The sequence below is a fragment of the Haplochromis burtoni genome, unplaced genomic scaffold (assembly GCF_018398535.1).
Source record: "Haplochromis burtoni strain Fernald_Lab_line unplaced genomic scaffold, NCSU_Asbu1 Contig_70, whole genome shotgun sequence".
Classification (NCBI taxonomy): Eukaryota; Metazoa; Chordata; class Actinopteri; order Cichliformes; family Cichlidae; genus Haplochromis; species Haplochromis burtoni.
In genome coordinates, this window is record NW_024582431.1 from 647,767 (window position 1) to 665,261 (window position 17,495).

General features: G+C 41.1%; 1 protein-coding gene across 1 annotated transcript; it reads right to left on the reverse strand.

Annotated features, from left to right (window-relative positions):
* Positions 1-3,513: 3,513 nt before the first annotated feature.
* pcyt2 (phosphate cytidylyltransferase 2, ethanolamine) lies at positions 3,514-14,188 on the reverse strand. Its single transcript, XM_005925075.2, has 12 exons — positions 13,876-14,188; positions 9,479-9,567; positions 8,354-8,515; positions 7,561-7,712; positions 7,440-7,481; positions 7,184-7,322; positions 6,988-7,070; positions 6,319-6,396; positions 5,868-5,933; positions 5,574-5,639; positions 4,245-4,333; positions 3,514-4,148 (listed from the first exon to the last, which is right to left on the reverse strand). Exons 1-12 carry the CDS (start codon positions 13,998-14,000, stop codon positions 4,031-4,033), a joined length of 1,209 nt encoding a protein of 402 aa, XP_005925137.1. The 5' UTR covers positions 14,001-14,188; the 3' UTR covers positions 3,514-4,030.
* Positions 14,189-17,495: the final 3,307 nt, after the last annotated feature.

The following is a 17,495-nucleotide window of genomic DNA, read 5'->3' on the forward strand; positions in this document are numbered from 1 at the left end:
ACCCTACTTATACCTGAAAAGAAAAACAGTATAAACAATACATTGTTACAAAGATCACAGGATTCCATAATAGTTTTAAACTCTCTAAAGGAATGATGGAGTCCAGTTTCACAACAGTAAATGTATATTTACTGGTTTACTGGAAGGCTTAAATGACAGCTTTCATGATAAACAGCAGATCTTTATAAATTGGACTATGGCATGGAGGGGTTGGGTGCTGGAGTCTTGTTTAGGCTGCATGACCATACAGAATATCTTCATAGTTGAGGAGAGACATGACGGCTGACTTAACAATACCTTAAAAGGTTGGAGAAGACAGACATCCTTTTATTCAATCCAAGAAGTTTAATTTTTAACTTTCTCAGCCAGATGTTGGATATAAATCTCAAATGAAAGTCTGCTGTTGTAGCTCTTGAGCTAAATTCCTGCTTTAGCCAGGGCCGCTATAGACAAAAGATTGCTATGTGCGTCTGCAGTGATTTATATTTGGCATGGGAAGCCACAGCGAGAGCCAGTGCAGAACACTGATTCAGGCAGATACAGCCATGAAAGGAGGAAATGGAAGTGTGGGTTGCAAAGTGGCTCGCAGATACACCGTAACCATGTTCAAGAAACAAGCTAAATAGCACACCCTAATTCAGATTTGCCAGTGAGATGTGTAGAAAGGTGTCAGCTGAGCCACTGACTGATGTGGGCTGGCACCGACTTCACGGCCTGACTGAACTAATACAAAGCTCCATGTTTTTGTTGGACTCAGCAGGAATAAGGCTGATGCCATTTAAAGTTTTAATTGCAGGATGGTCAGTGTGGAGAAAACCATAATTATACTTATACAATAATTCTTTTCTGCATTTAAATCAAGTCTGTGATTAAAGGGTGCTAGTTGGAAAGTATCAAAAGCCAAATGAAGGTAAGTCAGAGCCTGAAGTGAGCCTAGTGACTGAAAGACACTAAAATATTGATTAGTTTGATTTCTTTTACGTTTCCTTTATTGTAAATATTATTTTATGTTATTTGTATCACTCTTAAAGCATAAAAACAATTTCCTCCAGAATGTCTAATTTGTGAGATGTTTTCTGGATGAAAAGCCACTGGCATTATTTCCACAAACCAAGTGTATCTCCTCTTGGTTGAGCGCCTCAATAACTCAACATGTGGAATAAAGTCCATGTGTTTTCAAACCTTCAGCATCCGTACAGAGCTCTGAAAGTTAGATCAAACAGAGCTTCTATGGGTGATGTCCAGAGTGATGCCCAAACTCCTCGGGAACACTGAGGATTGCTGATTAGAGATTTACTGTTTTTTATGTGAAGGTTTGCAGTCTTTGGTCAGATCTGAGGGTGGCTGGATGGTAACCATGTGAGTTATTTGTTTCTGAGTGGCTGTGGCCTCATTTCACCGCCTCAGTGAACCGTGACTATGTGCTGACCACGCTCTGTCATCAGGCAGCACACATTATGTGGCAGCGGTAATACAGACATCAAATGCACAAGTAGGGCTGCTTTCTTTCATCTGTGCAACATGTCTAAAATTAGAAACATCCTCTTTCAGGGTGAACTTGAAAAAGTAGTTCATGTATTTGTTGCTTTGAGGCAGGACTATCATAATTCACTATCGTTAGACTGTCCCAAAAACTCCCTGAAAAGCCTTTAGTTAATCCAAAACACCACAGAGCTCATATGTCTCTTCACTCAACTTTAAATCCAGAATTGGATTTAAAATCCTTCATCATAGATACAAAGGCGCGAATGTTCAGGCCCCATCATATCTTAATGTGTTCATAGTATGATTAACGATAAAGACAGACGGCCACCTACAGGAGCTTTTATAACATCCCATTCTAAATCAGTCCTGTGTTTACAGCTGTGACAGTTTCCACTCTTCTGGGAAGGCTTTCCACATAATTTCAGATTGTGTCTGTGGAAAGTTTTGCATATTCATCCAGAAGTGGATGTGTAAGGTCAGACATCTCTGTTCTAGTTCATCCCAGAGGTGTGTGATAGAGCTGAGGTCAGGGCTCTATGCAGGCCAATCAAGTTCCACCAAGCTCATTCAGCCCTGCTTTTATGATCCCTGCTTTGTGCAGTGGGGCACAGTCATGCTGCAACAGAAAAAGGGGTTTCCACAACGTATTCCCACAAAGTTAAAAGCATATAATTATCACAAAAAAATTAAGCTCATGCAATAAGATTTCCTTTCATTGGATCTAACAGGCCCAGACCGAACCTGAGAAAACTATGATTAAGAGGTGTGACTTAATACTTTTATCCATATAGTGCATTACCAACTTCACTCTCAGAGTGCAAGGGTACTTCGACCCATCCCATGTGGCCAATCCCTTAGACTGCAGTCTTCTCTGAGTCAAAGCTCATTTAAAATGGGCTGAGGTGAAGTGAAAAACTGTTCTGTGACCCGACGAATCAAAACTAGAAATTCCTTTTGAGAAACATGGATGCTGCCTTCAGCTTGTTATCAGCACTTGGTTCCAAAGCTGACAGAGTGCATTAATGTCTATAGAATTGGCAGCTTTTACTTCTGGAAAGACATCAGTGCTGAAAGGGATACACAAGTTTTAGAGCAACATATGCCCTCATCCGGTCGTCTTTTTTAAGGAAGGTCGTTCACATTTCAGCAACAACGCTAAAATACATTCATGACAACAGCAAGGCCTCCCAGTAGAAAAGTCCAGTCGCTGCCTACAGTCCAGATCTTTCACCAAATCAAGATTTTGGAGAATCATGGGAAGAAATGTGTGAAAATATTTTTTCTTAAAATTGTGTTTCTCAGTTTAAACATTTAACGTTTTCTATTGTGATTTTATGAAATTTGCAAATCACTGCATTGTTTGTTTTTTTTTCCATAGAATTACGTATTTTTCAGTATCTGCATTGTGTAAAGCATCTTGAAACGAGTGGTTAAGGACCGTTTTTTTTGTGTGTTTCTTTGTTTTTTTAAATCAGCAGGCACTATTTAATAAAACTTAATAAAATGAAATTAAAAACCACGCTTTTGCCACATTGTTATTTATTAAATAAAGCAAATATTTTAACTCAGACAGTGATTGAAAGATTGTGAATAATTGTAACAATTCACCTTTAATGCTCCCCATACAAAGACAGGAAAAGCAACGGACTTTATGTTCACGTGACTTCTTGGATTGTCTCCTGAAGTAGGGAAACAAAAAAAATCCCATCTTCTCCAACACATTCCTTATAAACAGAAACAGGAGTAGCTGCAGATATGCTGTAGTTTGTGGAATCAGACAATGAGACAATTAACAGCCCTTACATTAGTTATAGCTTTTGAGGCACTATTCTAGTATAGACCAAACACACCTTCAGTGACCTCATTCAATGCACACACACACACACACACACGCACGCGCAGACACACACACACACACACTTGGTGCAAATTCAGGTAGTTAAAACTATTCGACCACTCACAGATCGTTTAAAAGATATATTTTTAGGACTGATTTTTTTTTTTAAAAAGTGAGATCTACAAATTAAATGGATGAAAATTACTTAAAAACAAAGTACATTCAACCGTGCTGATGATAATTTTAAGAATGATCGTTAAAACTAAGCTGGTTAAAAATCTAAAAACATAACCGACAATGACATCAACACTGTGTCAATAAGTTAAGGATACTTACAAAATTAACATACCATTTCTACACCTATACGGGGACATGTAGTGTGTGACTTCATGGACAAAAACAGTGCACAACAGAAAATAAACGTTTTCTGTGGAGGAAGAGTAAAGGGATGCTGCAGATTAAGGTCTTAGTGGGTTTTTGGACTTTTTGGATCTATCCTAAACCCTTTAGGCTGGAGCAGTCCATACTGATAAGCACGCTGATTCACCAAAATATTCAAAGCAGGATTTTGCACTCAGTGGACTAGCAGAGAAACCGAATAGCCAGGCCCAGGCTGAGGACTGTATGGACTCTGTCCGGGTCCATGCTCTTAAACCTGAGAGTCCGTGGACGAGTAAAACAGACTCTGGGGCCGTGCTTGCCGTTTTATTAGTGAGCAGTCTGAGCTGGAGCTTCGCCCTGCTGCTTATGCTCTCTCTTCTTCATTGCTTCAATCACTGCCATCTCCTTGGCCTCTTTCTTCTGGTTCCTGGCTTCAAACTGCAGCCTGTTAACAAGAAAAGACCGATTAGTAAACAAAGGATGAAGATACAGATTTATAAATACAGAAAATGAAGACCCAGAGAAGCAACGAGTCCCTGACCTGTTTTCAATGATCCTTTGGACGATGTCATCAGTAGTGAGATTGTTCCCACTATCAATAGCCCTGAATATCCCCCTCTTCTTTGGTTCCTGAGGGGGCAAAAACATAACTGATCAGAATAAAGCAACTAGCAGATATTTTGCTCTATACTGCCACTTCAGGCCAGATGGGTTAATGGTTTAAATCCAAAGTGAAGCACCTATCATTCATCGAATCTAACGATTGTGGCGGACTCATGATTTGATTCAGGACCATGAAAAGTCCTGAATAGATAAACTTTGAAGAAGTGAATCAGATCAGGACATTTTTCCAAAGTTGTCCTTCCTTAACATGTAGCACACAGCAGGAAATAGCCAGCTTTAGATTGATTTATGAGAAAAGTGTTTGGTTTAGATGAGGCAGCTGCCTGTGCAGGGTGTGCACTGCACATGACACTCACAAGCCTGGAATCTACCGCACAAATTGCTGTGGTATTTGCTCATAGCTGCAAAGGTTAAAGTCCATTCAATGTCTGACCTGGCTGCGTCTGATATTTGCATTTCCACATGCACCTTTTGTTTGGTGACCTCTGTAAAAGTCCAGGGCTGTAGTACACGTGTGAAAACAGATCAAGACAAAGTGATTTTTATGCTCATCTTAGCTTTGAGCACATAACTCCTAATGGATGGATCAAATCCCTTTCTCCTGCTTAAATGGATTTGGGCAGCAGCAGTCTAAGCAGAAATGCTAAGACCTTCCTCTCCCTGGCTGCTTCCTCCAGCTCTCCAGGGAGAACAAAGGTGTTCCCAATTCAGCTGAGAGACATAATCTCTCCATCATGTTCTGGGTGTGGCCTTTCCCAAAACGTCTCACCTAAGAGGTATCCAGCACTTACTGGTCAGATGTCTGAACCATGACAGCTCTTTTTAGTGTTGAGGGGTAGCAGCTCTACTGAGTCCCTCCTGAGTGACTCAGCTCCTCAGCCTGTCTCGAAGGGAGAGCTGAGACGCCCTCTCAGAGGAATTTTTGCTGCTCATCTCTGCGATATACTCACTGCCCACATTGGTCAAGGATTATCTCTGACTAACCTCAAACTATTTCTTTCTCTGTTTTATTGTTTTTTTGTCCGTTGCCACGAGTGCTTGTCCAGAAAATGTGAGAAAGGAAAAAAGAATAATCGTAAGGGATGGAGGCTTTGTGGAGACTCTGGATTTAACTAAAGTACTTCCCATCAGGCTGCCTGCCTGCTATCACCAAACCACTTTAAAAAAGGACTTAACTGGATCGCCAGTGAATCCTTGTGCATCTGTGACACAATATCTCCACAGTGTTTATTAACAGTGTACTCACAGCGTAGGGATCCACCCCATCCTTGTCTGGAAGTACCTCAGTCTTCCCATGACACACTAGGTCCACCTGCACATTCAAACACACTCGATTAAACCATGACAAAATACAGAAACATCCTTTTATCTCCTTATTTTTTTTTGTATATAAACAGCTCCTATATAAATCAGATTTATCTGAAACTCAGTGATCACATACAAGGCTATCAAACACATTTTTGAAATGATAATGGTTAACCACTTCAGCATGTTTAACACATCTCATACCACCAGGGGGCGCCACACATTTACAACTCACCTTAAAATGATCCAGCAGGTCTTTGCCTACTGCATAGGGAGCACCAATCACCACCTCTGACACATACTGCAGACACACCGAGACCAGTGAGAGGAAAAGTTATTAAATGATTAACCTTATAATGGCAGTATCACATCTGTGCATTTCTGCTCACACAGTTTAACCAAAAACCTTTTACAGGAGACCTCAAAGGTCAGTATGCTTCCACAGCTCAGTGAACAACCTCTGGTAAAAACTGATGACAGAGCGGAGCGACTTAATGCTTTTATAGACTGTGTAACACTCTCGTAGGTAACACCAACACATGATGCAGAAGGGGCACAGAGACTTATTGTTCCTGACTGATAGCTGATCAGGAGGAATGAATGGCGCTTAGCCAAGTTCAGTGTGTGATTATGCGGGGCAGAAAAAACTTCTCGCTGTTATGAACATTTCTCTTATGCGAACTCACCCGGCAGGCGAGGACGCTCAGGGTCCTCTCGTGGATGTTCATGATCGGATAGTTCTTCCCCTTGTAGCGATTCACTTCCTGAAGAACAGGACGAGATCAGTGATTACCTCGATGCTCTTCCTTTTCAAATATTTATCTCAGATACGGATGTGACAGTAGCAAAACTGCTTTCTTATTTCTTATGCTTCCTCTAAATGTGACAATGAAAAGAGCTGACTGCTGTTCCCGAGTTTGATCAACAAAAATCAACAAAACAAAACAAAAAAAGAAAAAAAAATAGAGGTCAAAAGTTCTAATAGAGATAATGAGATGTGAAATTTACACAGCAAAACACGATTCAATTTATTTATAGGAGCACAATTTCTTCAAAATTGGATGAAATGTTGGGAAGAGTGGCCATCTGAAAATGAGCAGATGGATCAAAATGCACTTTAGTCAATCCTGGTCTTAAATAAGAACCCTTATTAATAAAACTGACTCAGCCAGCAGTTACAAGGCTCATTTTCACGTTCAATTCTCCCCAAAAGTTTGACTACAGTCATTAAGGACTTTAGTTTCCATTACTTCTATTTAATTGTGAGCTTCTGTTAATTTAGCTTGTTCCAAATGTTTCTCCTGAAAGCTGCTGACGCAGCAGGGGGGAAAAGATTTTTCAATCTTGAGATGTACCTGGTCGAAGTGTAGACCTACGATGACATACGGCCGCTCCGCCTGTTTATATACCATCTCTAAGAAGTCAACATGGCCGATGTCTGCAGAGATGCTGTCGTCAAGGAAACAGCTACAACAACATGTTCACCACAGAAATCTCTTTGTTCATAACTCAGCTCTGTTTTTTTTTTTTTTTTTCATGTGATAAGGATACGGAAGAGGTCAAACGCTCCAGCCACATAGATGATGGTGTCTCCAGGCTGAGGCTCCTTTCCTGAGGCAAACTGGATGATTTTCTGGGATGTCTGCAGGAACTGAGAAACTCCTGTCCAGGGACTGTGGCCTTTAGGACCCTTAATGATGACATATAAACAGCACTGAGCGCCTCTGACACATTCCTATCGTCGGGATGATGAGCAAAGACTAGCAAATATCACAAACCCTTGAAACTAAAAGTAAATGACATTTACCTTTCCAAAGTTGTCCGTATGCTGCTGGTAATCTGGGTTATCCTGCAGAGAGGAAAAGATTAGGCTGACAATAAAATAAACAACAGCTATCCACACGCCAAAGAGAACCACGTAAACTCACTATGTTGCTGTGGTGGGCTTTGGTCATGAGAAGCATACGACCCACCAGGTCAGTGGTGGAGACGCCCTGAGTGCGCTTACATTCCCGGTAACGGCCTGCTCGCTTGACCTCTTCATATGTGTCCTTGCCGTCTACCGTCAGCGTGATGTCATCTGGGAAACATAAACATCACATCATGTACTCTGGTTGAGTGATATAATGGATTGGATTTATATAGCGCTTTTCAAGGCACCCAAAGCGCTTTACAATGCCACTATTCATTCACTCTTGCATTCACACACTGGTGGAGGCAGCTACGGTTGTAGCCACAGCTGCCCTGGGGCAGACTGATAGAAGCAAGGCTGCCATATCGCGCCATCGGCCCCTCTGGCCATCACCAGTAGGCGGTAGGTGAAGTGTCTTGCCCAAGGACACAACGACCGGGACAGAGAGTACGGGGATCGAACCGGCTACAGATGCGCTTCCCAACCCCCCTAAATGTTAAAATTTACAACTGTCCATCGTAAGTCCATTAGCAATCAGCTAACGATATATGTGGACGTGTGAAAGTTCAGCAGTTCTCATATTTCTTTGAGATAAAAATGGACAAAACCAGCAAGACAACCTAAAAATTAAGCAGGGAGCAGCCTCTACATCAGCAAACTGGTGGAGATGGCACATAAAAGATGGTGTAGCTCTGATTTCACGAGTGCCTTAACCCTGCACTGCACAACCCAGTGACTTGGGAGGATTCTTTCACAGCGACAATGTGTAACAACAAACGTTTTAGGCTGTGAGATTCAAACGGACTCACCTCCATGAACGCAGAAGTCACAGTTATATTTGTCCAACGTCTCCAGGGTGGTGACGTATGGTGCTCCTTCCACTATCTCATCCACCCACTTGATTGCACGCACCATCTTGTAGCGCTCTTCCTGAGTGAAGACTGGAGGGCCCTTGTGCTTGGAGATCTCAGCTTTAAATTGGGTTTTAGGTAAATAAATGGTTATTAATCAAAAATGTAGATCACAAAGTTACATTTATATTTTATTTCAACCAACACATTTCCAGTAAGGAAATCTTAAACATCCACATTAAACAGCTGATTATAATCAAAGGTCTGCCTCTGATGTTCACAGCTAAAGCAGGAAAAATCTGACAAAGGTTAGCTCCGTGTTTAATCATTGAGCAACATCTTTATTTACTTCTACCATAAAACTTTATTGATTATAATTTAGAGATAAAGTGTTACTGGATGTGACTGAACAGACTAAAGTCTTTCCATAGAAAATCAGCCCCGCCTGACGCCCTCAGAATCAGCTATTAAGCAAAGCTCTGAAATACAAATATCATTCGAGTTATACAGTCTTTAAAACTGCCTTATTTTCCCAGCATTTAGATCCCTTATAACTTCTGAAACAGCGGAGCTATCCGGATCAGATTTCCGGGCTTGGAAAACATATTTAAGCTCAAATACCTTTTCACCGGCTCGAACTGTCATAAGCTAAAGCTAAAATCTTGTTTTTGTTAAAAATGATGTCTGTGATCAACTTTGAGCATCACTATCATGAGACATGGCATATGTTTGATCTGTTTTCAGGTAATTCACTGCCAGATCCAATTTTTTTTTTTTTAAGTGCCTTTTACGTTTGAAGGGTCATATGACCGTGTGGGATAGGTGGCTGGTCAAAATAACATATATAAATAGCATGTAATATAATTTTGACATACATTTTGATACCAGGCTCATCCTACAGCCATGGTTCCTTCTGCTTTTTTAAAAATTATTATAATAACATCAAATGAGATTTGAGAAATTCAAACCATGACACAGCTGAGTGATTGGCAATTTTTCCATTGAATGACCGACCGTTTAGTCAGGAATTAATATTTAATCACTGTATCAGGGTTAAGAAAGGGTCTGTACTTGTGGTCTTACCATCTGTGTGGACGCCCACTATGAGGTAATCTCCCATGGCTTTGGCCTGCCGCAGCTGGTTTGAGTGACCGTAGTGCACCATGTCATAACTGTGGAGATGGAAAGAGGCGACACGTCATCACAGTGGAAAACAATGGATACATTAAGGGCTCAAACAAATGAATAAAAACACAAGTGTGGCCTTGGTAACCAGCACCCTGCAGCTTTAGGCTTTTCGTCTGAAGCCCTGCAGGCTCACAGCATCACTGTCTTTTAAAACAACCTTTCACGACCTTGTCGTGTCTTTTTTTTATTTTGGTGACCTTGCACAGCAGGGGCCAGACAGTGTCTTTAAATCACATGGCCTATATCCATCTAAAAACAAACTGACGGACAGTCGTGGTGAGCAAAAATGCTAAAGGTTACTGGGAGAAAGGTTAGACGGACACAAAGTCTACGATATTCCAGTGTTTATTTGCTTTCTACTATTTGGCAACTTGTGCAGTTAATGTTCTGTAGACTTGCCTTTTAAATAGGAAGGAAATGTGAGCACTCTTTCTCTCTTGCACCATAGTCAAAGTCTCTGCTGATAGTGAAAGGCATAACCTGATTGTGAAACAAAGAGTCGATAATTATGTTTGTAAAGCAAACATGGCAACACCTTAAAGGCCGGTCCGCGAAAATATTGTTGGACATAAACCGGTACATGGCGCAAAAAAGGTTGGGGTCCGCTGCCCTGCAGATCAAACTAGGTCACACTCTTTCATCCTCTGCTGAAAATTTTTTAGAACTCCAATATTCCCCAAAACGCCACTTATGACCTTGAACTGGCCCACAAAAAAAAAGATTTCATCTTTCCAAAGTGGTCCATTTGCCCCCATCTCACCCTATCCCAGCATCCTCCTCAGTCACATCAACCCTAGCATGTCTTCCTTCACTACATCCATCTATGATCTTCCTCCCCCTTTTATTAATAAACTAAAATGGCAAAAAAGGGCCATTAAAGCTTTAAAATAAAGTCCTACGTGCTGCAGGTATCACTGCTGGGGGAAAAAAAGAAGAGGTGGGTGGTTGCTGTCAACTTTTTTACGAAGTTTACAAGAAATTTGACAGATTTATCCATTTGACAGTTTCTGGCAAACTGAACAAAGTGTCTTCACACAGAGATCTTTCATTTCAGCTGCTTATTAATTCAGTTTTGCCCTAAATGTGGCAAACAAACTCCGGGTGAATGGAAGCGCTTTCAACAGAGCACTTTGCTTCACCTTTAACTCTTTGCACCTTAGAAGCATACTTTGAGTAACCCTTGAAGCTCTTTTGTATGTCATATTTTTGACCTGCTTATGGAACAAACTGACTGTGAATGTGGAATCAGAGGGTGTCTATGGAGCTACCTTCTGAAAAACCCGAGAAACTATTCTAATGATCACCAAACCACAGCTTTACTGATATATACTGAGGTGTCAAAACTCGTCATTAAGGTACAGACTGAGATTAAAAGTTAAAAACTAAGACTAAAGGTACTAAAAGTACACAGTTTATGAAGAACTTCTGTTGGCATTTTATCATTTTAACATGAAAATACCGACTGTAAGGAAAAGCTACTCAGCATGCTTCTTCAGCTTCCATTGAAACTAACATTTTTACTTAATGACAACTGAATCTGAGCCTCCCCCCAGCTGTCATCAGGTGAGAGGACAGGGTAAACCCTGGTCGGGCCGCCTGTCCGTCACGAGGCCAACGCACATGGACAACATTTGAATCCCGAGCTCCTATACGCTCATATTTCACCTGTCATTGCATAATTTCTGTGTCTCAGGACATCCACAGGCCCTGCACACCACTCCAACACGCCTCTTCTGCAATACAGCGAACAAAGTGTACACTAGATATTTATAACCACCACATGACTGACTGCCTGAGTGAATCCAGGAGAGAATTTACACATCACAAATGAGGACTCAGCTCTCTGTCCAGCCGCAGCAAGGGTCCAGGCATTTTCCCCACAGCATGCGCTTGTGGCAGAAGAGTTTAAAATCACAACAGACATACGCTTGCTTGTTTTAGAAATAAGTCCCGTCTCTTGCCGTCAGCAAGACAGGCAGCGTAAAGAACTACGTGTCCCTGAGTAAATATACGTTCAAAGCAGCACTCGGCGTTACTCAGTTGATCGAATCAGAAAATAAACAAACAGTTCTGTCAGACCTGCAGGTGCTCGTGACGGGATTCCTAATGGGATAAAGGTGCACGTGTAAAAGAAGGATGACTAATGCTCACTGGGACAGCAGTGAAAAAAAAGGAAAAAAAAGAAAGAGATATTTTAACATCCGTGCAGGCAACACAACTCACAGGTGTTGTGTCTGAGGTTCCTCTGACCTTTAAATAATCAGTTTCACTTCTGTCCAGGCAGAGTTTATTAAATGGGCGTAGGTTTACTTACATTTTCTGTAAGGAAAGTGTGCACCAGTAGGTTTCGATCATGAATGTGGCACCTGTTTACTCTAATGGTAAAGCCAGTTATTTTATTTATAGCCCAGGACTTTATGACTCTGTGACTGGCAGAAAACTGGACACAAATGAAGCTGTGATGACAAACTGTTGGAAAGGCAGCGAAGAAACTTTTTCTAAGACAGATTCAGATCTGCTGCAAGAAGGACAGATGCAGGAAACCTTTCACGCCTCGTGCAGCATCTCTGTACAATGCAACACATCTGTGGCGCAGAGAATCGTCTGTTTGCTACTTTTAACAGTTTAATTCAAGCTTCCTCTGTCACTATACTTTACACTGTTACACTGAGCCGCTTTAAAAACAATGTGACACTTTCTATGCAGGTTAATGTTTTTATTTTGCTTTGCTGGAGTCTTTATCTAATTAAGATATTTATCTTATCATTGTATTTTATACTATTGATCTATATATAATTCCATTCATTTGAAAATATTTTGTTTGTTTAGGTTTGTTGTAAATTACTTTTGTAAATTAAGTCATTACATATTTAAGAAAAGCTAAGATATACTTATTTATTAGTATTTATCATCCACAGTGAAAGGACTTGAGGTGGTTCTTTCCAGACACATCCAGGGTACTCTGGGCATATCGTGCCTGAGGAAAGCTCCAGCTCAGTCTCGGGACACACTGGAGAGATTATGTCGCTCGGGTGACTCAGTAGTGCATCGGGTTGTCCCCAGATGAGCTGGAGGAGGTGGACAGGGAGAGAGAGGTCTGAACATCTCTGCTTAGACTGCTGCTTCCCCTTCCCCTATGACCCAAAACCAGACATTGGAAGGAAGGATAGACAGACAGATGGCATGGATGCTTTATCGATCCAAAAGCTGAGAAGTCACTAGTGCTAGTGCAGTTATTACCAAAGTGTGGGCAGTGAATATACTACAGGTGGGCCAAATAAGCAGGTTTAACATCATCATAAATTGCTTGCGTTTAAATATTAACAATCAAACAAAACCACCGTCGTCATCTGGAAGATATCCTGTCATTACCTTTTAGTAATTATCACAAGTCAAAACCAGTATAGTATGTTCACCACAGATGTCATTCAAGGAAGAAGATTTTCGGGTTTCAAGCCGGGCGAAACATTTTTAACTTTCGTACAGGCTCTCGGTGCTTTTACTTATTCATTAATCGGCTTTTTTTTACTGGGGTACAACAAATGTATGTATTTAAACTGCGTGTGTTGTTCTTGTAAACTTTACCTATACTTCCATATATAAACAAGTACTTTTTCTCTGAACTTAAACGCAGCTCGAGCTCCAAACTTACCAAGGTATGTGTGTCATGAGGAAGACAGACACCGAAAAATGCCGCCCGAGCAGAGGAGAGCAACAGGACGGAAACGATATTAAATTAAACACAATATTGCTATTTTTTTTAAAGGTTAGATATTTTAAGTATCGAGGCTACTTTTCATTTTACAGCAGTCCACATCTCCATAATGATTAACAGCTATTCTGCATGTGTATGATCACCGGAGAAGAAAAACGGTGGGCTCAGAGGTCTAACGTGATGATCCACTCAGGAACAACGCCCAGCTTTTCTGAATGGAGCTCCCCACAACTCAAGCTTATCAGTGAAACACGGGCTCCTTAATAAACGCTTAATAACATTATTGACAACACAGCATTCACCTCTGTTGAACTTCTAGCGCAGTTTAAACACTGCGCATTTCATCATGTAGCATTGGCTATACGTAATACGCTATTTAAGCTGGTTATCGTAGTAACAGATAAGCCCCGGTGCTCAGTTACTAACTGCCAAGCGGCTAGTTAGCAATAGCATGCTAAACCTCCTGTTCCCCTGCTGTTGATTGCATAACAATAGCGTATCAAACCAATAAACTATGGAGAAGAGTTTAATAAGTCCACACTAATAATAAGAACTGGAAGCGGGTACACACACTCACCAGCCATCACACCACAACCGGACCACCCGCTTCCTTTTCTCTGGGCTGCACGCCGAGGATCCCGGTTTCGTGCAGTCGGCTTCTTCACGAGGCTCGCTAGTAGCGTGGTGACCGTTTCTGATCATCTCTGTGGGCTCAGGGGAAACAGCGCAGCGCCAAACAAGTAAAAACGAGAGGAGACCTAAGTTTAGGAGTATCTGGATCGTTAAAGAACACTTCAAATGAAATCCTCCTGTGCGCCTCCTGTTTTCTAACTCAGACTTACACTGAACCGGGTGCCCCGGGCAACGCCTCTAGCACCACGTCACATCGAACCGCTGACGTGCAGATTGCGCCAGGTCACATGTTCAGCGTAACTTTGTGCCCTCGGCAGTAACAAGTACCGCTGTGTGAGAAGCCAAGGGCGCCCACGCTAGATAAGTGATAATACACATTTAATCAACATGTAAACATTCACTGTGTACGTTACTGCTTTTTATATCTTTAAGATTTACAGTGTAATGTCTTGATGCGTGTTCAATCATCCAGGTAAGTAAATCTCCAAAAGTTGATTCTGTTCATCTGGACGTAGCGTTTTTAGTGGGAGAAACGTTTCGTCACTCATCCAAGTGACTTCTTCTGACTGCAGGTTTCCCCAACCTTATAAACACAACATTTGCATAATGACTGAAACCAGCCCACTGAAGGAACAATGGGCTGGGAGGTCAGTTCCTTCATTATAATTATGCAAATTCTCATGACCATTGATCAACAACCTCTGGCAGGCACGTGCAGGGGGGGGCTAGAGGGGCTTGAGCACCCGCCCCTTTCCTGATGGGTGCCCAAAGTGCCCTTTTGTTGAGGCAACTTTTAAAAAAAAAATTATTATTATTTTTTATGTGTGTGTGCGTGCGGAGTCCTGTCTGTGCCCCTCAACAATAATATTTAACTATTAATCACAGTTTTGCTAAATAAAAGGATCTGGCTTGCATCAGTCACATGATCACATTTAACCAATGATCGCCCTTGACGGCAGAACGCGCTGGTTACGAGCCGGGAACGAGCTCACAAAGAGCACGCGCATTTTTAGCGGTCCGGAGCTGTAGGAGAAACACAAGTTAACTCAGAGACACAGACTGATGCGACAAAACCAGTAAGTAGGTGTACAGCGACACTGTAGTGTGTAGCACCCAGGAGTATTAGCTTATTACGTACACGTTGGTAAGTGTCTTGTTGGCAACTGACGAACTGAAACAAACGAGCGTGCTGTGTGTGCAACAGCGCGACAAACATTACCTGTCCTTTTATTAACTGCACAAGTAGTGCTGGTCATAGCTGCTGGCTACCTGGTAACTGTCATGGGTCTGTAGCTCTGTCACCGTTTTAGGGAACATATTTAGTTTTAAAGTATTAGACTATTATTAATTTCCGGGCTTTTCCTGCCTTTCTGGAGGGATTATATTTCACTAAAAAACGATCTAATATGCATGTCCACATAATAATTATTATAATTATAATATATTAAAAAACACACGCTGTATTTTAAAGAACATACATTAAGAAGCAGATTATATTAGATTTATATTTTAAATAAGACAAAATTTGGATTTTACAGCAGTAAAATGATTGTATCTCTACAGTTTAAAAATGTAATAAGCTTTGCCCCTGCACAGAGTGGATAGTGAAACAAATGGAATCATCATAATACATTATTTCATATTTATTACTTCCCCCTCCTCTTTGCTTTATTATTGTAGCTCTAGTAATAAATAATAATGTAAGGATTCTGGATCAGCACCATGATGCCCATAGTATATACAGTATTCTGAAGAAGGTCTAAAATGTCACTGTGTGTGCGTGCATGTGTGTGTTTTATTTAGATGGATTTAAAAAAAATATTACTCATGATATAACATTGTCCAGACATGCGCTGGTAAGGACATGAGGAGGAAACAGCAGGAGCTGTGTGAGGCTACTAAAGGCAGTGCTATAACATTTTTCTGTCATCATTTTATTATAGATTAAGTGCTGGAGTTGTTAGGTGTGGATAATTAGATTATAGTTTATTGCAATAGCAAGTTGTGCCTTGTTCTCACATAGCAAGTGGAGAGTGATATATGAAATGATGGGATGGAAGGAAGAAGAGAAGCAAAGAGTGATTCACAGGCAGAGCCTAAATTATTTCTCACAGTTTTTTGTTGCCTTATGGTTCCAAGCGCTGTCACCAATCTTTGCATTTTGTTATTATCTCATGACACTTGTTTAATCAGCTACCATCTCTCCTATGGACTTTTTAATGTCTACAGTCTCAGATCAACACAGCCCTGCCCTTCCCATATTAGATTCTTGATGAATGTGTGTTGTTGTTATTCAGCCTGGTTCAATGTGCCCCTTTTTAACTTTGAGCACCCGCCCCTTTAAACCTCTCTGCACGGCCCTCTGGCGAAGCGGATGGCACAACACAGAAGAGCCACCTCGTCAGGCCAGGACGCAGTCTATTTACACCTACAGGCCAGTGGACACTTTCAATGATGAGGATGTAAACATCCTGGACAGGGAGGAAAGCTGGTTTGAGGGCAGACTCAAGGAGTCCATTTACGTGAAAAGGGAAAGACCATCTCTGAATCGAGGAGGGGGACTAAGGGTACATCTTTCGCCATCTTACAATTGCAGCCATTCCCCCAACTCTCTGTGAATGGTACTCATGGCCATTGATCAGTGGAAATGGTCTCAGTGGAAGTGGGATTGTATTAAGAAAGGAAGTGAAACATGGAGAAAAAGCTGGTTTTCAGTGGCAACAGGTCTGATGAAGTGATGAGTCCAAATACGATTGTTTTTATTTAACCAATCAGCAGTATGTTCAGAGGAGCTCAGGAGAGAGGTACAGTTTGCCTATCTGGGAGCACTTTTGCTGACAGTGTGTTTGACAGCGATGAATGGATTGGCCTCCTGCACCTCAATGTTATTGAAGCAGTATTTTGGGGGAAGAAAAATTTTGCCCAAAATCGCCATGAAACATATTTTACTGGGATAAAGATATTAGTCATACACCACTTCACATCAGCATTTGCTTAGAGAGTTCAGGCTGTGCTGAAGAATAAAAGTAATCCTACTAAATATGGACTTTCAAGCTCATTAGAGTTGTACAAATTGATTTTGGATTAGATACAGCATTTTCATTTCTGTTTGCACCCATTTCCTATTTTGTATAGAATTATACATAACCTACAAAGGCAATAGGATAAGTTAGAGCACCAAATCAGATATAGTTTCTTTATTTTTATCAAACAAATGGTAGCAGAAAGAAAATTCATTGCATCATGATTTATTTTCTCACAAATACATCTTTGCGTGTGAGAGAAAAGAAATGCAGCAAAAACCAACGAGGCTTCACATTCAGGTTTAGCACTGGTTTGAGTTTTAGGAATGCCGACACTAGCTTATCAAAGACAGCCTGCACTTTTTTTAATAATGTGTAACCCTATACCAGACATGATGAGACTGTTGACACTAAAGGTTCTTCCTGAGATAAAATAACAGACACAATGACTCTGGCTGCTGTTTCCAATCACTTAAGCAAACAGTAATTTAACTCAAAACTCAGCTTACCTTCCTATACTGTAAACAAAAGTTATTTTTTT

Bases quoted from the DNA above. Each gene is read 5' to 3' on its own strand.
- pcyt2 (XM_005925075.2), bottom strand. From the start codon at position 14,000: ATGATCAGAAACGGTCACCACGCTACTAGCGAGCCTCGTGAAGAAGCC. The intron at 8,516-9,478 runs GTAAGACCACAA...CCCAATTTAAAG, and splicing joins AGTGGGCGTCCACACAGATG to CTGAGATCTCCAAGCACAAG. The intron at 6,397-6,987 runs GTACATCTCAAG...CCTGTTCTTCAG, and splicing joins TAGGTCTACACTTCGACCAG to GAAGTGAATCGCTACAAGGG.